The sequence below is a fragment of the Artemia franciscana genome, chromosome 20 (assembly GCF_032884065.1).
Source record: "Artemia franciscana chromosome 20, ASM3288406v1, whole genome shotgun sequence".
NCBI lineage: Eukaryota > Metazoa > Arthropoda > Branchiopoda > Anostraca > Artemiidae > Artemia > Artemia franciscana.
In genome coordinates this window covers 37,430,852-37,457,987 of record NC_088882.1, presented here as the reverse complement: position 1 = coordinate 37,457,987, position 27,136 = coordinate 37,430,852, and the positions used below count along the sequence as shown (strand labels likewise).

The following is a 27,136-nucleotide window of genomic DNA, read 5'->3' as shown; positions in this document are numbered from 1 at the left end:
ACCGATACTCACAAAGATATTTTAGCAAAAATAATTACAAAAACAAAACAATTAAATTAAATAAGAAAATGCTAAAAATTACGATGGCATTTGACTTAAACGAAAAGAAAATACAACAACTGAAGCTTGAAATTACCAATCGTAGAATTATTTAAGTTATATTCTAGCAAAAAATAATCGAAAAAGCATTCCCTTGCAAACTTAAAAAGCGATCTATTACATTTCAAATAGAATTACAAGCAAATAAGCCAGTGGTGCAATCTGGGGAAAAGCATATTTCAAAAGATCTTTGAAGCAGCTAAAAGTCATATAACCGATACTCGCAAAGATATTTTAGCCCTTTTCAAGCCTTTAACATTATTAAACTTCATTTGGTCATGGCTTGTAATTTAGTTCGTCGTTCTTTTTTCAATGAAAATAGCAAAAGTAATTTTTCAATAAAATACTCCAAAACAGGCGTTGCTTAGAAATACAGAGGGAGGGTGGACCTAGAGGAGAACACATCAAAGCATAACCGAGCCAGTGTGTCCTTCAAGATTTTTTCCCTGTTAAAATATTTAATATTAAACTACAAAAACCTACTAAGTTAAAATTATTAAACCTCATTTGATCTTGGCTAGTGAGCTAAGAAATGGCTCTGAGTTAAATACTCTAATTTATTAACACGATTTTGTATATTTGAAATATTTTACGGACACACAGTCTTGACTCTATCATTCAGTAGCGGAAACATATACAATTATTAACATGCCTTTCCAAAATTCAAAATATCTTGCATATATTACTACAAATATTTATTAATATAGGCTATTTTATTCTTAAATACTTGGGACTTGCGTTTAGTTTTCGTTGCTTTTTTGTGGCTTGATTTTGATTGGGTTTGGGATCATAACCAAAATAAAATTAGATTCTCACAAATATCGTGATTTACTGTATATAAAAAAAAGACAAATAAAAACTAACAAACAAATATTTAAAAATATCCAAGACCAAAAAAATAAATACACATGGAAAACACTAATTGTTTGCTACATCACATTTATATGGTCTCTCCCCTGTATGTACTTTTTGGTGCCTTCTCAAATTGCCTGATATGGAAAAGCTCCTCTGACATATATCACATTTATATGGTCTCTCACCTGTATGTACTCTTTTGTGTCTATTCAGATGGTCAGGTGCAGAAAAGCTTTTTTGGCACACACCGCATTTATATGGTCTCTCGCCTGTATGTACTCTTTGATGCCTTTTCAAATGGCCTAATAGTGAAAATTTTTTCTGACATATATCACATCTATAGGGCCTCTCACCTGTATGAACTCTTTTGTGTAATTTCAAAGAGCCTGATTCAGAAAAACTCTTCTGACATAAATTACATTTATATGGTCTCTCACCTGTATGTACTCTTTGGTGTGCTCTAAGGCTAGCCTGTTTGGAAAAGCTCTTCTGGCATACATCACATTTATGAGGTTTTTTTCCAGCATGTGTTCTCTGATGTCTTTTTAATTTCCTTTGCTTTTTCCTAAACAAGCGACTATTCAAAAAAGTTTTCTCACTGTTTAAGTCTTTCGCTTCAGTTTCTGATGCAACAAAGTTTAAAAAAACGCTTGTAGATGGATTCTGTAAAGCAACTAGCGACACATTCCCTTGCAAGTCTAGTTCAGAGACATCCGGTGAAAAGTGCCCCTGTAAAATAAGATGCTCCCTCATATCACCAATAAATTCTCGTAAACAAATGGCACATTTTCTTCTCTCCCCCATTCGGTGCTCCATATTGTGAACAACAAAGTCTCTGTAATCATGAACCACGGCTGGACATACATCACATTCTATTGGTGATAGTTCTTCACATCCAGTGTCTATGTGAAGATCTAGCATCAAAAATGATGTCTCTACTTTTCCACAGGAAATACATCGCCAAATACCTGCTGTTAATTCTTCTATAGCCTCTTTTGTCAGTTTTCTCACCATAACGACCAGTTTGGGGCCTGAGAGTTGCGGTAGAGTAACTCCGTCCGAACAGTGCACTGCAGAGCGGATTAACCCTTTAATAATATAAAATATGATTAGATAAGCCAAAAAGAGATCAAATAAACAGGCACTAAAACAACTAAAATAGCTGTAAAAAATTAATATTGACAGCTTGTTCAGAAAGAATTGGCTTTTTTCAGAAAAAAGAAGTAGAATGGCGAGAGAATCGTAAATCACATAAAACAGAAGACAAACAAAGTATGCAATGATAAATCATTCGCCAGCTATTAATTAAAAATGATAAATAATACATCCAGTTAAAACACAAAACAGGTCATAAAAAGAACAAATGAAATAGTATTAAAACAGCTTGGCTGCGAAGTAAGTGTATAGACATACGCCAGTTTTGACAGAACCGAATTCTCTAATGAAGCTATAATGGCATTTATCTTCTTTTCTGTTAAGAGAGAAAGAGATATACGTCAAAAACGGATTAATTTTGAATTTGCTCAGGTTACTTTTGACAGAAGAGGTTTACCTTATCTATAGAAAATGACGACATACAGCTTATAAAGAAACAATTTTGAATTCGCTCAGAATACTTAAATTGGTTTTTTCTAAAGATTTAAAAAAAAAATTAATGAACAATTATTTCGACACGAAATCTGTGAATAAAATTCTGATTTCTAAACTTAGTGTCGTAATAACCAAATGGTCGAGGCGTGTGTAGCTGCCTCTTGTTTTGTCTCATTTTTCAAATTTGTCCACTTTTTTTAGTTTTATTTGTTCTGGGTACATTGTTTTTTTATAATAAGAAATATCAGGAGATTACAGATTTATACTCACTCAAGACCGTCTTCTAGAAATTACAGAGAAAAAGTACCAGAGCTTTACAGACTCGGTGAAACATTTAAAAATGAAAAAAAAAAGCCTCACAAGCCACTTTGGTTCTCGCAATTGTTCTGTGTTTAAATTAAATTAAATGTGTAAATTTAAATGTGTTCAGCCTTCATATGGATACTTTGAAACAAAAAACTTTAAACAATGTTTCCTTTTGGACATGCTTTTTTGGACAATGAGAGACCAGAACATTTTTAGTATCACTTGAAATTTGTTAAAACTTTCTGTTCCAAGTCAATGATGTCGAAGATGACGAAAATGACTAAGACCACACAGCCTTTCCATAATTCTTTCTTGGGAAAAAAATTCCTCATTATTCTCTCTTCTGTATTTGTAAAAGTGTTGAAAGTATGTATAAAATATGTTTATAAACAGAGAAAGGTTAGAAAGCCTTTAACTCTAGATTATGGTCATTTGCCCTAAAAAATAACATATTTATTCCCTCTAAGACGTCTAAAAACACAATTGATAGTGTAGGGATGTTTAGTCCTTTCCTCCCGAAAAAAAGAACATTGAAAAAACCAACCATGTTTAAACTGGCCATATTTAAACTGGCATGTTATACTAGAAATAAATTAATTTTGAATTTGCTCAGATTACTTTTGACAGAAGAGGTTTATCTTATCTATAGAAAAAGACGACATGCGGCATATAAAGGAACAATTTTGAATTCGCTCAGAGAATTTAAATTTAATTTAAACCCCCCAGAAAAGCATGAAAAATTAGTTTAGGTTATATTCCATTAATCTTCATTAGTCTCATCCTTGAGCGACAACAGCCACCAAATATTTGTCTATTTTTTGGCTCTCCTGAAAAGTTGCAAAAACTGCCAGACTGCGCACTTTTAATCATCACAGCTGAGCTCTGCTAGATTATCATGGCAAAGACATTCCAATTGGCAAAATGGGGGGAAATAACAAATTTAATTTGCCTGTGATGCGCAGGTGCCTTAAACCTTACAATAATCTCGCAAGAAGCACGTTTCGTCTCACATTTTTCCTTGCCTTACATTTAAATTACTTTAATGTCATTTACTAGGATTCAAAATGCCAACTTAGCCTTATTACAAGCATTTGGAAATGCTATTTAAGTGCTTTTAAAAATTGAAAAACAATCGACGTTTTTTCTTGTTTAAACTGAATTCATAACACATTAGTTTTAAATATACCTTCGCTATCAGGCTCCTGGGAATCTGACTCGGATGTTAAACTGGAAGATACGGGTGAACTACTGATGGAAATATTTTGAGGTTCAGACGACAATTTAGAATTATAAATTTCCAAGAGCTTTTCACTATGAATTGGTAAAGTATCTTACGCTTCTACAAGAAAAATAAATGATTGAACAGACAGAAAATAATAAAACTATAGTAGGCATTCTTTATAATGTACCCAGTACAAATAAAACTAAAAAAAAGTGACAAATTTGAAAAATGAGACAAAACAAGAGGCCTCAACACATGTTTCAACCATTTGGTTATTACGACACTAAGTTGAGGAATCAGAATTTTATTCACAGATTTCGTGTCGAACTAATTATTCATTCAATTTTCATAAAAAGAGATCCCCTTTTTATAAAAAGATTACAGATTTATACTAACTCGCGACCATTTTCTAGAAATTACAGAGAAAAAGTATCAGAGTTTTACAGACTCGGTGAAACATTTAAAAATGAAAAAAAGCCTCACAAGGTACTTTGGTTCTCGCAATTGTTCTGTGTTTAAATTAAAATTCTTTATTTTCCAACGATCTGGAATAGAAATTCAGCCTTCATATGGAAGTTTTGAAACAAGACATGACAGGAAATAAATTAGGAAAGCAAGAGTAGAAAAAGTAGCTTCTGGCGTAACATTATCGATTGTGGAAGGTTGAAAAACTTATGTGTTTGGAATTTAGATCTGAAAGAAAATAATTACATTAGCCTGTTAAATACTTGAGCTTACTTACGTGTTACTTACGTGTGCTTACGTGTAGCACTCTGCTCTATGGGCTTTTCTGAAGAAATACTATAATTAGATAGAGTATTTAATTTAATTGGTTCTCGCATTAGTTCATCGAATTGGTTCTCGCAATTGTTCTGTGTTTAAAATTAAAATCCTTTATATTCCAATGTTCTGGAATAGAAATTCAGCCTTTATATAGAACTTTTGAAACAAAGTGGAAAACTTTACACAATGTTTCCTTTTGGACATGCAATGAAATACTAGAAAGCTTACACAATGTTTCCCGTTTTGTTAATAATCAAAATCGTCTTCAAACATCGTTACTTCTGACTAAAATTGATTTTAAAACGTTGTAAGTTGAATCTTACCTTCGCCATTGTTATCCCCGTTGTTAGGACCCAGCTCAGACGCTAATATGGAATTTCTGGGTGAAATATTCACAGATGGATTTCGATGTTCAAATGATGGAGTACAATCTGATGTTTCCATGGGGGTACTGGTGTCAATCGATGTAGGATCCTCAACTCCTATAAGAAAAAAAAACTATACAGATTCTAGCGTAATAATATATGCAGCATAAAACAAAAAATCACTAATTGCTTCTTTATTTACACGAAAAAATTTTAAATTCAAATAATTCAAAAAATACTTGTCTATGAGAAAAAAAAAGAAATGAAAACCTAGAAACCTCAATAAAATATGGTCTCTTACCATCATTTGAATTTGGTTTTCTTTGATGTACCCTCCCTAGGACTCTTATTACAAGACTCCTTGTAAATAGTGACAAAAAGGACACATTCAGGCAAATACTAATCATCTTTTTTATTCTATTAATGAGAGTATTCATAGAATTTTCATTGGCCTAGTCCAAAAATTTTATAAAAAACTAGCTGTTGGGGTGGCGCTTCGCGCCACCCCAACACCTAGTTGGTGGGGCGCTTCGCGCCCCCCAAGCCCCCCGCGCGCGTAAGTCGTTACGCACCATATTAGTTACGCACCATTGTAGTTGTGTCCCTGTGTCCCACCTGTGAATATAGATAGATTTATATATGTGTTTCAAACTACGTAAAAATTGCGAATATACAACATTCTTGGCTTTCCCACTACTGGGAGCTTTCCGTTTCCAATTGCCAGCAATTGATCTGAAAATGTTTGACCAGAGTCATCGTTTTGCAATCGGACACGCATATTTGTAGTTAATTTCAATATTTTTACGTGTGCCCATAAATTAGAATTTTTCAGGCAAGCATTCATTTCGTCTGCAGGAGTTGATCTAGGTATTATAGGTAATGTTTGCCTGAAATCTCCCGCAAGCACACAATGCATTATCGTATCATAAATGTCTTTTTGTTCCGACGTTAACTTGGAAATGTTATTTTGTACATACGACAATAGATCACTCGTACTGTAACTTTGTTCACGATCCAATTCTACACATGTCGAAACAGCAGCGATACGGTTAGGTGAAGGCATTCACAAATCCTGAAGAGGTTTGTTTGCCATACGTACGCACAAATCTTCTATAATAACTAAAGTGTAGTTATAAATTTCTGATGTAAAATCAAAAGTCATATCTGACGTCTCTAACTGTTTTCGATGGAGTATATCTTCGGACATTTTTGACTTATATTTTTCCCATAACTCTGTAGGAGCTGATGGAGAGCAAGTTGTTAAAATGATGCCAAACAATGCACGAATTTGACTTGGGGTTGACGTTTCGCACGCGTCATTGATGCAGTTATCCCAGTGTTGGTCATTCTCCAATAAATTCAGAGCTTGGCATGCACTACGGTAAGTGTCATGTATAGTACCATTTACAGTTCTCAAATACTCAAAGGATGTCGGACCGGGTACATTCACCAAAAGCAGGCGTAGAAAGAAGCATTCATGTTGATTGGGATGAACGGTGTAGTCTTCCTATCGTGGTATCTTTGAAGATGGTAGGTTGGCCGTCGACTGACTTAATTTTGCAAAGCGAAAAAAAGCTGTTAATTTTGTATCCGGTGGATTCAGGGCTCTTTGTTGCACGTTGGTTTCCGAGAAATAAACACGTTGACCATTCTGTAAATGTACCGCTAAGTGAACAACAGCTGGACTACGTTCATGTATCGGAAATGAAAGAATTCGCCAAACAGCTTCATTACTGCTTATGTATCTTCCAGCCTGATATTGTACGATTTCGTCGAAATCTTTGATTTCGGGCTGCAAGCCAAAAACTGCCATTTTTTAGTTTTTTACATTTTTTCTTTTTTCAGTTTTCTTTTTCTTCTTTATTTTTCAGCTTCACTATGAAATACATATCGCCGAACCTTTGTTTTTTTAACTAAAATCTGGTAGGCATTGATGACCTTATCCAAGTCAAAATCCCAAACCCAATCATCATCGCTATCATTTTCAGTTTTGATATGTTTTGACTCTCACTGTCCAGGTGGATCTTCATCTAACTGCGCGGTTTTGCGTTCTTTAGCCTCAAGCCTGTTTCCTTGCTGTTCTTTTGATTCCTCGGCACGCTTTCTTTTCTGACTTTCTCTATCAGCAACAAGTTTTTTGGCATAGACTCTTTGAGCATCTTCATCGGCTTTTGCCATTGTAAGTTCATCAGTCATTTTAAACTTAAACATTAATAGATTTCTACGTGAACATATATGTCTTAAATATCTTTAATGACGTCACCGTCATAGCAAAAATGACGACAACTAACTTCATGACGTCAGTCGACACAGAAACATGACGTCACCTGACAGACACACAGACAGACAACTTATTTTTATATATATAGATTACTTAACAATTATTTCGACACGAAATCTGTGAATAAAATTCTGATTTCTGAACTTAGTGTCGTAATAACCAAATGGTCCAGGCATGTGTTGATGCTTCTTGTTTTGTCTCATTTTTCAAACTTGTCCACTTTTTTTTAGTTTTAGTTGTTTAGTTTAGTTGTTCTGGGTACATTGTTTTTTATTAAAAAAAATAACAGGAGATAAACAGATTTATACTCACTCAAGACCATTTTCTAGACATTACAGAGAAAAAGTATCAGAGCTTTACAGACCCGGTGAAACATTTAAAAATGAAAAAAAGCCTCACAAGGCACTTTGGTTCTCGCAATTGTTCTGTGTTTAAAATTAAATCCTTTATTTTCCAATGATCTGGAATAGAAATTTAGCCTTTATATGGAGCTTTTGAAACAAGACTTCTTTAGACAATGTTTCCTTTTGGACATGCAATGAAAGACTAGAAAGCTTTACACAATGTTTCCCGTTTTGTTAATAATCAAAATCGTCTTCAAACATCGTTATTTCTGACTAAAACTGATTCTACAACATTGTAAGTTGAATCATACCTTCGTGGTTACTATCCCCATCGTCAGGACCCGACTCAACCGCTAATATAGATTTTCTGTGTGAAAAATTCACAGATGGATGTCGATATTCAAATGATGGAGTACAATCTGAAGTGTCCATGGTGGTTCTGGTATCAATCGATTTAGAATCTTCCACTCCTATATCAAATAAAATCCATAAGGATTCTAGCATAATAAAATATACAACGTAAAAAAAAATCGCTAATTGCTTCTTTATTTACCCTAGAAAAATTTAAAGTCAAATAATTCAACAAATGCCTCTCTTAGAAAAGATATAAAAACCTAGAACCCTAAATAAAATATGGTCTCTTGCCATCACTTGAACTTGGTTTTCTTTGATATACCCTCCCTAGGATTCTCATTACATGACTCATTGTGAATAGTGACAAAAAGGACACCTTCAGGTAAATACTAATCACCTTTTTCATTCTATTAATGAGAGTATTCATAAAATTTTCATTAGCCTAGTCTAAAGATTTATTTTTCATTTCAACTCTGCAAAATTTCTTACATAAAAATAAAACAACTTTCCTCTTTATTAATAAAGTCCAATATAACTCGTCATGTAACCCAAGACATGTATTTCAAAGAAGATGAAACAATTATTTTTCTTCAGTAGAAACAAAAGAATTACTCGAAATTAAAAATATATAAATTCGTATTTTTGTCTGAGTACCGTTTTTTAGTAAATTTAATATTCTATAGTAAAACTTCTCGTAGGTAGTTCAGACTTCAAACTTCAACAGCTAATATCCATCAGAATCATAATCGAAGCCTATCATCTCGAAATCAGGATAATAATAAATGGATTTGTGTCTAAATATGAAAAAAATAAATAAATATGCTATAGTTTTAGGGCTTTGTTATTTAGCTTTTAGAAAAAATTAACTTCGTAAAATCTTATCCAAGGTACAATTTGAAAACGCATCAATATGACTAAAAAACCTGTTAAGGAAACACCTGTATGTACGAATAAGATAAGAGAAAAGTTCCATTGTAAAATTAGTTAATATTTGAAGTAATTGTTTCAATTGTCTAATTATTTTCCCCCAATAAACTGCTATGTAATGTATTTGATTCTACAAAATGTTTCACATGTACCTTTATTGTCAAAACATATGGAGGCCACTTTCTGGGTATCAGGCTCAAGTTTATATGGTTCTAAAAAGCAAGGACAATTACCCAAAGAGATATCTTCACGTTTAAGAGACAAAACCAGGTTTCGAGCGTCAAAGAACTCACCGGTACTTGGTAAAACATCTTCAGCTTCTATAACAAGGTATAAATACAAAACATAAAGCAAATTCAACAGACAATCTTGCTAAACAAACCAAACTGTTTTATTTCTAGTACACATTAGCAATGAGAATGGATAATGACCCTTGAAAGGAGATGAAAGAATATGCAACTGAGCCCACTATGTTTTTCTTGACAAAGACAGGTCAATAAACCTTAAAAAAAAAATCTTGAAAGTTCTTTTACAGGCTATATGTTAAAAATAAAATAAAAGAGATGTAGGCTAGAAATATTTTGCAAGTATATTGACCAATAGCTAAAAAACTGGATGCCCCTTTTACGTTAACTAAGTAAAGTTGTTATATATTTTGACTCTAATGCTCCAGTTTTCGTACCTTTAGATGCCTTTTAATATCTGTGGTATTTATGAATTTTATTTATGCCAATGGTTGGTAAACGGCCTGATATTGGGAGTTTAGTAAATCTAACATTCAAACAAGTTAAAATCCTTCTCTCTTTGGAAAAAAAATGAATAAAAAACTGGAAACCTTAATAAGAAAGATTTCGTATCGTAGGTTCATTAGTTTTCAGATTCAACTTGTACATAAGGAGAGAGCAGAAATTTCCAGTAACCTTTACATGAATTGTATTTTTTTTTTTTTTTTTTTTTTGAGAGAATAAAATCTAATAATTAACTCACTAGTCAAAATCCACAAGACTGGATTGTTAGGGCCAATGAATTATTGCTCTAAATTTATGTTTTTGTTCTTCTCACTTGTGGGCTGTCACAAAAGAATATGGATAGTATGTTAGTATATAATGATCGCAGGAAAGAGTCAAAACTTGATTATAAATAAAAAAAAGAAAAGTATAAACAAAAAGATTTATAATCATTACGTAGGGTGAGATTTCAGAAGTAAATCAACAGCATATTATATGAATTAAACTTCTTGAACAACGGCGCATCCCTGGTCAGCAGAGCAAATATGCTTTTTAATTTCTTTTATATACACTCTCTCCCTAGGACTCCTAATAAGAGATATATTTTGTAACTAGTTACAAAAATGACTTCAGGCAAATTTTATTCTATTTATGAGGGTCTTCATCAAATTTTCGTTAATCTAGCTTAAAGTTTTATTTCAACTCTGCCGAATTATTCACATAAAAAATCCCTGACTTTCGTCTTTATTAATAAAGTCTGATATAACTCTTCACGTACCCCAAGATTTGTATTGCAATGAAGACCGTTCTTCAGAGAAATAAAAAAAAATGATTCAAAATTAAAAACATATAAATTCATATTTTTGTTTGATTTTTAATAAATTTAACATTCTATAGTAAGACTTCTCGTAGATACTTCAGTCTTCAAATTTCAACAGCTTGTTGAATCATAATCAAAGCCTATCATCTCGAAATCAGGATAGTAATGTATGGATTTTTGTCTCAAAATGATAAAATAACAAATAAATAAAAAATAAAGTTTAAGGCTTTGTTCTCTAATTTTTAGAAAAACAAACTTCGTAAAATCATATTTAAGTTACAATTTGAAAACGTCCCAATATGACTGAAAAACTTGTTAAGGAAACACGTGCATGTACGAACAAGACAAGAGAAAAGTTCCATCGTAAAATTAGTTAATACTGGTAGTAATTATTTTAACTGCTATTTAACATATTTGATTCTACAAAATATTTCAGATGTACCTCTATTATCAGAGCATATGGAGGCCACTTCCTGGGTGTCAGGGTCAAGTTTACATGTTTCTGAAAAGCCAGGAAAATTACCCAAAGCAATATCTTCACGTTTAACAGACAAACCCAGGTTTCGAGTGTCAAAGAACTCACCAGTACTTGGTAAAACATCTTCAACTTCTATAAAAAGATATAAATGTAAAACATAAAGCAAATTCAACAGAAAATCTTGCTAAACAAACCGAACTGTTTTACTTCTAGTATAAATTAGCAACGGGAATAGACAATGACCCTTGGACGGCAATGAAAGAATAGGCAGCTGAGCCGACTATGTTTGGCTTGACAGACACAGGTCAACAAACCTGACAAAAAAGAAAATTTTGAAAGTTTTCTTACAGGCTATAAGTTAAAAAAAAATAAAATAAAAAAGATGTGGGCTATATATATTTTGCAAGTATATTGACCAGTAGCTAAGAAACTGGATGCCCCTTTTGCGTTGACTAAGTAAAGTTGTTACATATTTGACTCCAATAATCCAATTTTCGTACCTTTAGATGCCTTCCAATATATGTGGCATTTATGAACTTTATTTGCTCAAGTTATTGGTAAACGGCTTGATAGTGGGACTTCAGTAAATTTAACATTCAAAAAATTAAATATGTTTCTCTCTTTGGAAAAAAAGAATCAAAACCAGGAATCATTAATAAGAAAGATTTCATATCGTAGGTTCATAAGTTTTTAGATTCAACTTTGTGGTAAAGATTGAGCAGAGATTTCCAGTAATGTATACATGAATTGTATTCTTTTTTAGAGAACAAAGTCCAATAAGTAATTACACCCACAAAATTTGATTGTTAAGGCCAATGAATTATTACTCTAAATTTATGTTTTTATTCTTCTCACTTGGACTATCAAACGAGGAAATAGATGGTATTTCATATATTACGATGGTAGGAAAGAGTCAAAGCTTAAATATGAATACAAAAAAGAAAAAACAAACATACTAACAAAAAGATTTATGATCATTACCCATGGTGAGATTTCAGAAGTAACTCAACAACATACTATACGAATTAAATTTCTTGAATACTGGCGCACATATCCCTGGTCTTATTACAATTAAAAGCAGAGCACAAATGCTTTTTAATTTCTTTTGACATACACTCCCTCCCTAGGACCCTTAATACAAGACTTATCTTGTAAATAGTTACAAAAATGACTTCAGGCAGATTTTAATCACCTTTCTATTCTATTAATGAGGATGTTCATCAGATTTTCGTTAACCTAGTCTAAAGTTTTATTTTTCATTTCAACTCAACCGAATTTCTCACATGAAAAAACCCTGACTTTCCTTTTTATTAATAAAGTTTGATATAACTTCTCATGTACCCCTAGATTGCAAAGAGGATTGTTCTTCCAACAATTTTTTTTTACTCAAAATACCAGAAAAACGAAATTCATATTTTTGCTTGAGTGCTGTTTTTAGTAATTTTAACATTCTAATGTAAAACTTATCATAAGTAACTCAGACTTAGGGCTTGACAGCTTATGTTCAGCTTGACCATAATCAAAGTTTAGCATTTCGAAATCAGGATGATAAAAAATGGATTTGTGTTTCAATTTACAAAAAAAATACATGTGCTATAGCTTAAAATTTTGTTTTCTAGCTTTTAGGAAAAAAATCTTTGTAAAACTTTACTTAAGTAACTCAATTTCAAAGATGTCCCTTTCAGACAGAAAAACCAGTTAAGCAAACACCTGCGCATACAAATAAGACACGAAGATGTACCTTTTTTGTCAAGACATATGGAGGCCACTTCCTGTGTGTCAGGCTCAAGTTTATATGGTTCTGAAAAGCCAGGACAATTACCCAAAGCAACATCTTCACGTTTAATAGACGAAAAAAGATTTGGAGTGTCAAAGAACTCACTATTACTTGGCAGAACATCTTCAACTTCTGTAACAAAAAATGAATATAAGACATAAAACAAATTCAAGAGTAAAGCTTACTAAACTAACCAAACTATTATTCTTTTAGTATAGATTAACAAAGAGAATGGATAATGAAAGGACAAAAATAAAAGAATAGGAAACTGAGTTAATAATTCTTTGCCTGACAGACACAGGTCGACAGGCAGGACAAAAACAGGTATCTTGAAAGTTCTTCTACAGGCCTTATGTGAAAAAAGGCTTAGTAACTAAGAGACTGGATGTTCGTTTTTACATTAACTAAGTTAAATTTTCATTTACCTGATTCAAATACTCCGATTTTTGTGACTTTAGACGCTTTTCAAAATCTGTGGAATTTATTAAATTTATTTATGTCAGTGGTAGATATACAGCTTAAAAGTGGGACTTAAATGACTTTTGGTTCGAGAAGAAAGGGACCAAACAGGGCCGGAACAGAAACACAGCCCTGTTTTGGTCAGAAACACAGAACCATACTTTCTGCATAAATAACAGAAAACAAGCACCGATGAGAATCACCTCTGTTCTAGATATGCGAGCTTAAGTTTACCTAACACTGTCCATCTTCCAGAGAAATGTGTAATATTTGTATATTCAAGGCTTACTAGAATGTAGCGTAGCCTCTCTCATTTCGCCAATATACTGCTGACTATCAGGTACAATTTCTTAGAAGAAAGTGTTAAGTAATTGCAAATAAATTCAATCAAGCAAAACCATTTCCACAACTACACAAATGCACTGAAAAAGATGTTTTCTTGGGCCCCAATCAACATTCCTGTACTTGACAATCTTTGTATAGAATTTAAAATATGACAAATGAAGACAATTGTTTTGCTAGATTGCAAGTGTTCCTTTGCTTTGCTGACTTAGTTCATTTACATCAGGATATTTGCTTCAAATCTATTACAAATGATCAGGAAATATAACTAAGAAAGGAACAACTTATAAGCTGAAGAATTATGTTTTTGATGCATTCGAGATTAACTCTATATTCCTTCAAAAGTCAATTCAACCTTCTAAACTTACGCCTTTAGTTTTCTTTCCTTCACACTGACCTTTCAGAGTGTCTAACACGGTCTTTGCTATCTTCAGTCCAGCTATATCCTTTGATGTCAGAGCCTTATGCACGACTTCAATGCACAACAAACTTCTTCTGCTTGTTACTTTCTCTCTTCTCTTTTCATTTCTTCAGCCTTTTTAGCTTCTAAGCTCCTAGATATTTATTATATGAAAATTGGACAGATTTATCGCAAGAAATAACATCAGAGCAGACAAAATACTACTCAATTTTGCCATAGTATGGCTTTAGTGCCTCTGTGAGGATCGGTTTGACACTGAGAGTTCTCTCAACCATTGGGGTCAGGTGTTGGTTGGGTATATTTTTATCCTACTCTTCAACAAAGCTTTCGAAGTTGCATATCCATTTACAGCAATAAGAGCATTAAGCAGGACAGTGGTCAAATTACGATGGTTCCTATTCTTGTTACAAGCAAGGAGTATGGTCCAATATAATTCAACTAATTGATTGTGTAGTTCTTTAGATCATTTCAATTCCATCAAAGCTAAAATTTCAGGTAGAACACCTTATTTTTCTTCCATATAGAAGGAATCCTTGCTCTTAAACGTCTGGGAACATTGATAAAATATTAGCAGACGCCCAACAGAAACTCGACCTCAGCCCTTTGGTTCACAGCTGCTTGATTCTTTTCTTCACAGTTTATATTTTACAAACCTAGAAATGTATCTTTTCCACGACAGTAAAACAGCATCGATGGGTCAATAGCTTCCCCCTGAAAATGCTTTAGTTCAAAATGCGATAGAGAAAGCATGTAAAAAGGTGCCACAACTCCAAAGATAAAGCATAAACAAGACGCTCGTTTTTTCTGAAAATAATTACAGGGAGCGCTATGCACAACGAGGTGCAGCTTTAAATTAAGGCCAATGTAGCTGTTTCATAGGGACAGCCTCTCAGATGACAATGTCACAGTGCAAAAACTGGAATATTAACACCCGTTCTGTTAGTAGTAAACACTGTGTAGTAAACATAAGTAGTAGTATACATCAGTAGTAAACATAATAAAAAACAACTACATCTTCAGAAATAATAATAGCGATGATTAACAGTTGCCAAATCTGAGCGCTATGCACGACGAGCTGTAACCTTAAGTTAACCTTCAAGCCTATTCTTTAAAATTGAGAGCCATTTGATAACAAAAATTTTTTTCTTGGGAAAACATTAAAGAAATAGGTTTGCAAAAATTTCTATTATTTAGTCACTTCTTCTACCACTTCAAAGAGTTAAATGTCATGTTAGAGTTGGCTCATGAGCTAGAGTAGTTGTTCAGACTTGAATTCATGAAGGCATACAAAATATTCACAATCCAAAACAAGTCCTTGGAAAAAATTCAATAATCTAGAAAACAGGCGTACTATCTTATCACAAAAACTATCTAGACCTTTGTGATATGTATTATGTCCAATATGAAGAAGCCAGCGTCACTTTAACGTTATTCCACGTCTTGTTCTCGAGTTTATCGATCAATTTGCCATGTCTTTTGTTAATACAAGGCTCATACCTGCGCAGGCGTGTTGCAGCTGAATTCATTGCAATGGAGACCAGCATCATTCTCAGGGTGCTTCAGTAGAATTCATTGCAGCCAAGATCAGCATCATTCATCATCCCAAATATCTTTCAAGTTCACTCTTTCAAGTTCCCACATCTTACATCCTAGTTTGATACAAGAGATTTCAAAAAGCTTAGAGCATTAGCTTGCTGCCAAAATAAGTACTTGAAGCTATTGAAGCTTGAAGAAACTGAAGCTATTTTTTGCTAGCAAAACTCGTCATTATATTTTAATACATAAAAATCAGATTCCGAGAATACAGGTACACCACGTTGTGTTACAAGATGTTTTAATTTAAAAGTGTTAAATGCAAACATTTCTGAAACACTACTTTAAGCAAATAACTTATGCCATCACAAGTGTAGCCAAGACAGTTCAAAACAGGGATTTTATGCAGCGCATGTGTTTTAGGCACATAAACTCCGTTTTTAGATGTGACTTCTTTTACAAATATTACATTTATGAAATCTGAAAAGAAACTTTGGGAAGTCCCAGCTGGGAGAGCTGTAAATCATTACTGACCAAAGTCTTTTTTTATCAATACATTTGAACTATGATCATTATTTTTTTTTACTCTTTCATTCCTAACAATTAAAACGTAACATATTTATTTCTATATAATATAGACCACCTAGTAATTTTTTTTTAACTAAGTAAATGTAATGGCGTCATTCATAGCATAAAAACAAGAATTGTCCGGTCTTGAATTACATGATAAACAGTGGACATACGGTCTAGAATTGCACTGTCCAGAATGCCTTTGCAAGTACTTTGCATTACTTTGTACAGATTTTTGTTTTGAGAAAACCTGCAAACCCAAAAAATCTTTAGAAAAGATTCAAAAATCATCTAGCAGAGGATTTTATTCAGCAAGTCCAACAGACTAACATATCTGCAGATACTGCAATTATACATATCTTTTGTTTTATTTTATCCAAGTTAAATACGATGGCAATACAAGGTCAAAATTTTAGTTTTGGGGTGAAATGATATGGAATGGACAATATTAAGACATATAAAAAGGTCAAAACTTGGAATTTCAAAATTCTAGTGAGTCAGCTGCTGGAGAGAGTATCTATTAGCTTCTGCAAGAAAAACAGCTTGGAAATATAGATACTATTTTATGTGCTGTCTATGATCTTAATTATGCTGGAATATTTTTTTCATAGATGGACTATCTGATACCTTAAAACATTTGTGTATAATACCTTGTATAACATTCTGTATGGTGACATCGCTAAGTTATATGTATGGTGTTTACTGGAATAATATCAATGTTATCAACTTTTGAACAAACAACCTACAATACCTTCAGCTTGAAAGTTCCAATTCCCTTAACAGTAATTTCCAGCAAAAGACCTGGGTCAAACAAAGCTGCAGAATTAGCTTCAGTGCAAGTTTTCCTGCTTGACGAAGCACTGATGACTCCGTTGATTTTTGAATTGAAAAGGGAATAGTTGTGGGAAAAGTCAAGTCATGTTCAATTGTAGAAAATGCCAAGGCAGATTGTTCAATTAAATGGGCATCAAGTACAAGGTTAATTTTAACCCTTTGATTGCTGTTGTTACTGTCACCCTCTTATGCTACACTTCTCATGCATGTCACTCCACAATGCCGAAATAGGGTCAGCCTGTTGAGGTTCTACCTGGCCTTTTCGCAATTATAATTGCCAAATTGACAATTATCAAGTATGTCAACTGATGCACTGAACCACTTCCATTGTAAACCCAAGCATGGTTTGCAAAATATGGATCAGCTGTTGCGGTCCATTTGCAAATCTAAGCTTGCCATTTTGACAAAAATTTCTTGTTGCTGAAGGTGATTTCTGTCAGCGTTTACCGGTCCAACTCTGAAGCAACTTCAGGGAAACACTTAGTTAGTCCACAAAAAGGTCATCTTTGGAAGTTTTTCGTTAGAAAAGAATATCCATGTCGATCCTGAACAGCAAGAATTTGCAAAGTACATCCTGGACCTTGGAAATGGAAATCTTGCATTACTGTATAATTAAGGCAAATATAATTACTGGGGAATAGCAAAAGAAGTTCACATTTCTTGAGATATGCTCGAGTCCAGTAAAGGTCAACTTGGATGTACTGTTCAACAGCATAAATTTCAAATTTAACTAGCATTTATAATGGCAAAATGTCGAATTTGTTGGTGTCGACCTCTGTAAACTTGTTCTTAATCACTGTTATGTTGTACATGACATTTTCTTGTGCTAAAACACAACGTAGCTTGAAAATTTTGCTACCACCTGAAAATGAACAACAAACCTATTATGCTGTGTCAAAGGAAGCACTGACAGCTGCCAGCAAACACTTTGTTGTTAAAATTATATGACTTTTTAAAATTGATTAAATAACCAATTTTTGTGTATATATGTTTATTTTTCTTCAAAATTGGCTAAATAGCTTTTTTTCAAAAATTGGCATATTGACATTTTAGTCAAACAAAAATGATCTAAACAGGTCACAATATTCGTCTTTTCTCAAGGCGTTGTAACAAAGCTATTGTGACATCAATAAAAATAGTATCCTGAAAAAGTTAACATTATCTGCAGTTAGAAGACAAGCAACAATGAAAATCAATATATATCTATTATATATATAAAAATAAGTTGTCTGTGTGTGTGTGTGTCGAGTGACGTCATGTTTGTGTGTCGATTGACGTCATGTTTGTCGACTAACGTCATTATAAGGATTGAGCTGTATGCGTCATGAAGTTGTTTGTCGACTGACGTCATGTTTGTCAACTGATGAAATTACATACCGGGACACTGGGACACAAATGACGACCGGGACAGAGGGAATATAAATGACGACCGGGAACCTCAAAGAGAAATTACAGACTGGGACACCCAGACACAAATCACGACCGGGACACAGGGAATATAAATGACGACCGGGACACAGGGACACAACTACAACGGGGACGCCGGGGGCACAAGCGGGATATATAAATGACGACAGGGACACAGGGATTGTTCGAATAGAAATTACAGACCGGGACACAAATGACGACCGGGACACCGGGACACAGGGAATATAAATGACGACCGGGACAATCAAAGAGAAATCACAAACTGGGACACCGGGACACAAATGACGAGCGGGACACAGGGAATATAAATGACGACCGGGACACAGGGACACGTCATTAGAATAATGAGGTATAGATCTGAATACGGATTGTTTTTCCCATGGACAATTATATGTTGCATGTTCAAGAGTCAGTAAACCTAACAATCTATTTATATGCAAAGACAATGGGACAGCGAAGAATGTTGTATATTCGCATGTTTTACATAACTTGTGCTTGTTCTTCCCATCAAGTTTCATCCCGAGCTCTCCACTTTAAGGGTTTTTCAAGATTTCCGGTTTCCGAGATTTCCGTTTCCCCCCTCCAACCCTCTAATATCCCCGGATCCGATTCGAATTGAAAATGGAGCGTCTGAAACATAAGATTCTTCTATATATCAAGTTTCATTAAGATCCGGTCACTCATTCGTAAGATAACTCGATTTTCATGTTTTCCAAGAATTTAGGTTTTCCCCTCCAACTCCCTTCAATGTCACAGGATCTGGTCGAGAGTTAAAATGAAAGTTCTAAAGCAAAAGATCCTTCTAGATATCAAATTGCATTAAGATCTGATCACCCATTCATAAGTTACAAATACCTCATTTTTTCTAATTTTTCCGAATTACCCCCCCCCCCAGCTCCACCAAAGAGAGCGGATCCAGTCCGGTCATGTCAGTCACCTATCTTGGACTTGTGCTTATTCTTTCCACCAAGTTTCATCCTGATCTCTCTGCTTTAAGTGTTTTCCAAGATTTACGCCCCCCCCCTAATGACACTGGATCCAGTCGGAATTTAAAATAAGAGATCTGAGTTTCGAGGTCCTTCTGAATATAAAATTTCATTCAGATACGATCACTCTTTCGTAAGTCAAAAATACCTCATTTTTTCTAATTATTCAGAATTAACCCTCCTTTCCCCAACTCCCCCAAAGAGAGCAGATCCGTTCCGGTTATGTCAATCCCGTATCTGGGACTTGTGCTTATTTTTCCCACCAAGTTTCATCCCAATCTCTCCATTCTATTTCCAACCATTTTCCAAGAATTTAGGTTCCGCGCCCCCCCCCCCCCAACTTCCCCTTCACCAGACCCGGTCAGAATTTAAAACAAGAGCTTTGAGACACGATATCCTTCTAAAAATCAAATTTCGCTAAAATCTGATCGCTCCTTCGTAAGTTAAAAATACCTCATATTCTTTCAGAATTAACCCTCCTCCCCCAACTCCCCCAATAAGAGCGGATCCGTTCCGATTATTTCAATATCGTATCTACAACTTACGATTATTTCTACCACCAAGTTTCATCCCAATCCCTCCACTCTAAGCGTTTTCCATGAATTTAGGTCCTCCTAACTCCTCCCAATGTCACCAGATCCTGTCGGGATTTAAAAGAAGAGCTTTGAGACACGATATCCTTCCAAAAATCAAATTTTATTAAGATCCGATCACTCCTTCGTAAGTTAAAAGTACCTCATTTTTTCTAATTTTTTAGAATTAACCCTCTCCCCAGCTCCTTCAAAGAGAGCGGATCCGTTCCGGTTATGTCAATCACGTATCTAGGACCTGTGATTATTTTTCTCACCAAGTTTCATCCCAATCCCTCAACTCTAAGCGTTTTCTGAGATTTTAGGTTCCCCCCTCAATTCCCCACAATGTCACCAGATCCAGTCAGGATTTAAAATAAGAGCTCTGAGACAGGATATTCTTCCAAACTTTAAATTTCATTAAGATCTAATCACTCCTTTGTTACAAACACCAAAAACAAGAAGAACAATAGGGAACCATTCGTTAGTTAAAAATACCTCATTTTTTTTCTAATTTTCAGAATTAACCCCCCCCCCAACTCCCCCAAACAGAGCAGATCCGTTCTGGTTATGTCAATCACGTATCTAGGGCTTCTGCTTATTTTTCCCACCAAGTTTCATCCTGATCCCTCCATTCTAACGTTTTCCAAGATTTTAGGCTTCCTCCTCAATTTCAGCGGATCTGGTCGGAATTAGAAATAAGAGCTCTGAGACACGATATCCTTCCAAACATAAAATTTCATTAGGATCCCATCACCTGTTTGTAAGTTAAAAATACTTCATTTTTTTCTATTTTTTTAAACAGACCCCCCACTCCCCCCTCCCAGATGGTCAAATAGCAAAAACGACTATTTCTAATTTAATCTGGTCTGGTTCCTGATACGCCTGCCAACTTCCATCGTCCTAGCTTACCTGGAAGTGCCTAAAGTAGCAAAACTGGGATCAACAGACCAAGAGACCAACAGAATTTGTGATTCCTATATGTCACATGGTTAATAAGTGCCATAAAAACGGTATGGAACAAGAAGCAGCAAAAATCACATTCAATTGCAAAGGAAAACAGCACAACAAAATCTGCTGTTAGATGACAGATAAAAGTTACAATGGAATGAAGGAACAATTTAGTTTATTGTACATGAGTCTGTGAAGGATAAATAAGAAAAAAGAATTTGTTAATGCCAGAATAATGTAGTTTGATGGACATTGTTGATTTTTCAACCTAGAATGAAGAACTGTTATTTTAGTATCTGCAAAAGATACACAGGAGGGAGAAAATGAATCATAACTGAATTTCTTAAACACCTGGGAACATAATGAAGTCATTTGGCATCACTGACAGATAAATAGGAAAGAGGAATTGAATTCATGCCAAAAGAAAAATCATTTGAGTCTCATCACATTTATATAAAGTCAAAAAGCTAAAATTACCTAATTCTTTTCCTTTGGTTGAATGTAACATTTTTGTGTCCATGATGCATACAAAATTGCAGAGGATGACAAACAGCTAAGTAAAATGCATTGAAGAAACAACAGCAAGAATTGCATTTAGTTGCAAACAGAAAGTTGCAAAATATATTCTACAGTTAGAAGACAATCTAAAAAGCTAAAAAAAAAGGCATGGAAAGTAGTTGATATTCTTATTGATGCTCATGCTATAAGCACACAACAGAAGAAAGCAGAAAGAATTATTTACAAAAGCAAAGCAGCTTTCCTTTTATTCTGCAACAAGAAATTTCATTGGATTACTAACCATTTTTGATAAGAGAAGCTTCAGAAGAAGTGATGAGATCAGCCATATTTGGAATTTGAAGAGGTATGTCAATAATATAATCTTTGAACAGAGTTGATGCCACTTATAAAATATACAAAAATATCACCAACACTAGGAAAGAGTACTCCTGTTTTACACAAGAGAGTGGAAGCACCAAGTCCCTAAAAATATAAATGGTACAATCAATAATGTCAAGCAAGGTTAATTTTATCTGCACATATTTGAAATCAAGGACTCAGCTGCTTCAGCAGCAAAAGTATTAGAAATGAGATTCATTTTCAAAAGTAAGATGGAAAAAAATATCAAAAACTGTGCTAATAACCTATATTTAAAAGTGTAGTCTTGGATTTTAATATAAAACACAATTTCACAGTAAAATTGCAGAACATAAGCTGTTACCAATACTGAAATGGCAGGTCCACTCATGTTTTTTTTTTTTCAACTCAAAGCACTATAATGTTTAATTCAAAAAGGTTCAAAAATAATTTAGTACTCATTTCAAGTGAGTAGTATGCTCTATCCTGGATTTAGGAAAATTTAATTATGCATCTGGCACTTTATTAACTCTGTGAACTATAAATTTAATTTTAGTCATTCTCAACAGTTGTTGCAGTTTTGTCATAAAAAATCATATATTTTCAATTGTCCATCTCTAACAGATTCTACTTGTCTGACTTTTAAGATTCAGTGGAAATTCATGTAACTAAATCCAAATTGAAACTAATTAATTATCAATAACAAAAATGACACATCCAAAATTATATCACCTTTGACAACAGAATTCTTAGCATCTACTTTTTGTATATTGTAAAGTAAATTGCCACTTACTGAACAACATATTCACACACGAAGAAAAAGTAAAATATTATTTTGAAAACAAATCAAGGCCTTTGCAGGTCTTGCAATCTTAAAAATGAAACAATTGACAATTGCCTATTTGAATCATAGGGCGATGTCTGCACAGTATACCCTGGAATATAAATTGTTATAATGCTTCAAACACCACAAAATCACACTATCAGCCAAGAGTCTTGATGACCATAACTGCACAGAGAGCAGAGAACTCAATATATATTCTCTTATAATCCAATTCCTTGTATCAAAGGATTTACTGAGAGAAACCTGAGCAGATTCAAGATAAATAAGGACAAACCAAATCCATAGCTCTGTCTATCTCACAGAGTGAGTCAAACAGAAAAGGGCTGAATAGTCTCAACTGAAAAGCCCACGTCTGCTAAAAAAGAAGATGAAGAATTCATGGGAAATTCCCCAAAAAAAAATGGCAACCAATTGAAATTAATAGTACAATAATGGAATAACCATTTTTGGGTACCTGGCTGACTGATCATGTTTCAAACAGTAGGTTGTATGAAAAGTGTGGTTCAATCCTCTTTTCTAGGGCTATAATGAAAGAAAGGTTGAGATGGTTAGGGCACATTCTGTGGATGAAGGATGACAGATTGCAAAAGACTGTCATTTTCAGCCAGCTGTCTAGCAAGTTGTCCTTGTCTGGGGCGGGAGGATGTCATAAAAAAAGATTTAAAGGAAATGGGAACTTCTTAGGAGGGTTTAAAGAAGTAGAGGTAAACCTATACTAAAGAAAACTGGTTTGTTTCTGTTGATTCTTAAATTATGCAGGCTTATCTTAGTTTTGATAAGATTTTGATGAAATTAAATTTCAGCTGGGGGTGGGAGGCAAACTTGGGTCTAAGAGGGCAAACCAAGATCTGGGAGAAGAAATCACCTCTTGTTCCAAAACAAATTACACCCATGCTTTATTACTTTTTTATGATGGTACATAACTTTGTGTCAGTCTAGGGTTTGTTCAGTGCATAAGGAAACAAGTTAAGATAACAATTCTTATTTTATAATTAAATAAAAAAAAACAAGTTTTCTAACTGAAAGTAAGGAGCAACATTAAAACTTGAAACCAACATAAATTACTTTGTATATGAAAGGGGGCTGCTCTCTCCTCAATGCCCCACTCTTTATGCTAAAGTTTGACCCTTTCTTTCAACTCTACTTGTTAAAACAGTAAAAAACTTTAGCCTAAAGAGCAGGGCGCTAAGGAGGGAGCAGCCTATAGCACTTAGAAATGCTAATACTAGAAGCACATCCATTTCTAGTTGACCATCCTTCTCCATGGGGCAAACTAAAAATATGTAAAGTGGGCAGGTTTTGAAGCAGAGGGTTATGTTGGGGTTTGACAATGTGAATAACAGCATAAAAACAATAGGTCTATGTAATCATCAGAATCTAGCTAGGCTATATGCAGTAATTCAAAAAACATAAAATAAAAACTCACAAAAAACTGAAATACCCTACCTTTGAACTTTTTAACACCACAGAAGCATGCCCTTGACTAACTGTAATTTCTGGCAAAAATAGGGTTGTAATGATGAAACATCATGTCCATAACAAACAAGACTTAACCAGTCAGCAAAAAGTATGATGTAAACATCAGCTAACAATTCAACCAATCAGAATACAGACCTTACCCTGCTGCCAGTAGGGCTCATGGACTAATATGCTTTGCTCTATAGGTAATGTTACCTATAACCAAAATCAGACTTTTGTTTTGTTCAAAAGTGAACTATCTTGGATATTAGCACTATTGGATGCATGAGTTTTTCAATTATCTTTCAACTTCCTACTATATAGAAATTACCAGTGATGACTGGAATTAATATCTAATATATAATTCTATTCATATTGTGCAACTCCAACTTTTCCCTTGGCTTTGAAACCCTGCCCACTTTGCAAATTTTTAGTTTGCCCCATGGAGGAGGAGGTAAAAAAAAAGGTAAAGGATATGGCATTAGACTTTACAGTCCCTACCAGTGGTGCTGAACTCTGTTTCTTGGTCCTTCAGCCAGGAAGTGCAATGGGGGGTTAGGGGCCAGCCATCCTGTGCTTTTGCACACCCTTCCTGTTTACCTTCCCCAGACTTCTCCAGGTACCCATTTAGAGCTGGGTCGACTCTGGCTAAGCTTATAGAGTCGCGCCACTGACCTCCATCCCAAACTGAAGAATTGGGTACACTGGGATTTGAACCCGTGTCCTCTTAGACAAAAGATCCCAAATCCAGCACACCAACCCACTCGGCCAGGATGGCCAACCAGAAATAGACATGCTTCTAGAATTAGTTTCTAAGAATTCTAGAATTAGATTTGAAGGTGTTGTACAGTAGATTATGGGCTTCCTTTCTGAAAGATCACAGAGTGTCAGAGTTTTTTATTCACAAGGAACTCCTCATTTCTCTTCTCCCACAACTATATTAAGTGGCATTCCCCAGGGTACTATTTTTGGGCCAACACTTTTCAACCTCTATGTTAATGATCTACCCACCCTTCTTTCAAATCTTATTATCCTTTATGCTGATGACTCAAAACTAGTTGGAAAAGTGACTACTCCCTCTGACCAGCAATCAATTCAAACAGATCTTGACAGTCTAGGAAGATGGGCTAACATGTGGCTTCTGACTTTCAATGTTGACATATGCCATGTAATCCATTTTGGTAAACACAACAAGCATCATAAGTATTTCCTTCAACACAACTTCCTTTCTGCTGTTTCTGATGAAAGAGATCTTGGGATTATTGTAGATCACCAATTAAAGTTTAGTAGCCATGCTAAGTCTGTTTCTTCTTCTGCAAATGAAACCCTTGGTATCATAAAAAGAACCATCTCTAGCCAATACCTTAGAGTTCTTATGAAGTTATATAATGCACTTGTATGTCTATGCCTGGAGGTTGGAATGTTATTGGCAGCCCCTTTCTTCAAAAAGATAAGAAATTGCTTGAGGATACCCAGCATTGTGCCACTAAGATGGTTAGCAGCATGAATAAATTTCCATATGAAGAAAGACTATGTTGTTTGAAGCTGTCAATGCTGACATACTGAAGGAAAAGGGGTGGCATTGTTTTAACCAAAAAAATCCTCTCTAAAAACACTCTTCCCAGTCTCTTTGCACAGCCCTTGCATTCTGGTACTAGAGGACATTCATTGAAGCTCTCTATGCAGCATTCCACAAGTAGACATAGAAGCCACTTCTTCAGCCAAAGAATCATCAATATGTGGAACCAGCTCTCTGAAGAAACAGTTTCTACTACTTCAACTGACACGTTCAAGTCCCACATTGATAGGGAATGGCTCTGCCTTGAGTTCGTTTACAATTGGGAAGCTGCAGAGTCCTCCACAAGAGTCTAATCTAACAGCCTCAATCTACACCAAACAAATTCTTTTCTAAATGGAGTAGCCTATCACAAGGATGGATAATCCTTATATTGCTCCAAGCTGCAATTTAAGATAATTTAAGGTAGTATTTCTAAGTGCTATAGTAGCCTATGGAAACTATGCTGCTTTGCCACATTGTTTCCATTTTAGACAGCTTGTGAGGAAACTAAAGTTTTACCAAATTTTCTAATACATAGCAGAATTAGCAATTAGTATGTTATTGAAGTCTCAGCAATACACACATGCTTAGTAGCATATAGCCTACCAGTTCGCTACTAGATCTCACCTATAGCCTAGTCTACACTTCAGCCTGAATTAGCCAACAAGTCAGCTAATAAGAGAACTTTATAGAATTAGCTAGCTTATACTATTTGGCTAATATCAAACCTTTTTACCTATAGATATCCTAAATACATCCAGCCAGTTGGCAAATGAAAAACATTGAAATGTACGCAAACGAACAGCAGCAAAACGGTTGATTACAGTGATTAGAGTTGCCAACTAAACTTGCCACTGTGAGAGCCGAAAAAGTGCTTTTTTCACTTTAAAAATACGACAAACAATGCTTTTTTACATAGGTAGCGTGACAACCCTAAAATTTGGTATCCATGCTGAAATGTCTGGAAAGCTTAAAAATTATATACTGAGAGCTGCTCCAGATTAAGAGCGCGTTTTTGCAGCTTTAGATCAGTCATTGAAAGACCAGCTTCAGTAATGAGATTATTCATTGCCGCAGCAAGCAGTTGCAGGTTCAGTAGTGAAGAATCTAACAGTGAAGTAAAAGAGCCTAAAAATAGTATTTCATCCTAAAACTAAAGAATGACCACTTTTATTTCAACTTCTCTCTTCCTGCTTTAGAATGTCCCAGTAAGTCAGGAAAACGCATCAACAAATGAATTGACGTATCAACATTAACAAACGATACTTCTTTCGGTCTAGACTTTCCAAGTCTTGAAGAGTGGGATCATTGGGTTGAAAAATAGGGCTCACTGAAGAATATGGCTTAATTAAAACCTAAGCAATTTGATTATACATGTAGTAGCTTCTGAGCAATTAAC

General features: G+C 34.5%; 1 protein-coding gene across 4 annotated transcripts; it reads right to left on the bottom strand.

Moving 5' to 3' along the window:
- LOC136040212 (zinc finger protein 182-like) lies at positions 1-26,608 on the bottom strand. 4 transcript variants are annotated; one of them, XM_065724401.1, is made up of 7 exons: positions 26,474-26,608; positions 21,822-22,003; positions 12,894-13,061; positions 11,117-11,284; positions 8,157-8,315; positions 5,179-5,337; positions 1-2,042 (listed from the first exon to the last, which is right to left on the bottom strand). In XM_065724401.1, the coding sequence occupies exons 2-7, from the start codon at positions 21,865-21,867 to the stop codon at positions 1,018-1,020; spliced, it is 1,725 nt and encodes a 574-aa protein (XP_065580473.1). In that variant the 5' UTR covers positions 21,868-22,003; positions 26,474-26,608; the 3' UTR covers positions 1-1,017. The 4 variants fall into 4 exon arrangements, with proteins under 4 accessions (XP_065580473.1, XP_065580474.1, XP_065580475.1 ...); XM_065724402.1 differs by having other exon boundaries at positions 11,258-11,284; XM_065724403.1 differs by lacking the exon at positions 8,157-8,315.
- Between the last annotated feature and the right edge of the window lie 528 nt (positions 26,609-27,136).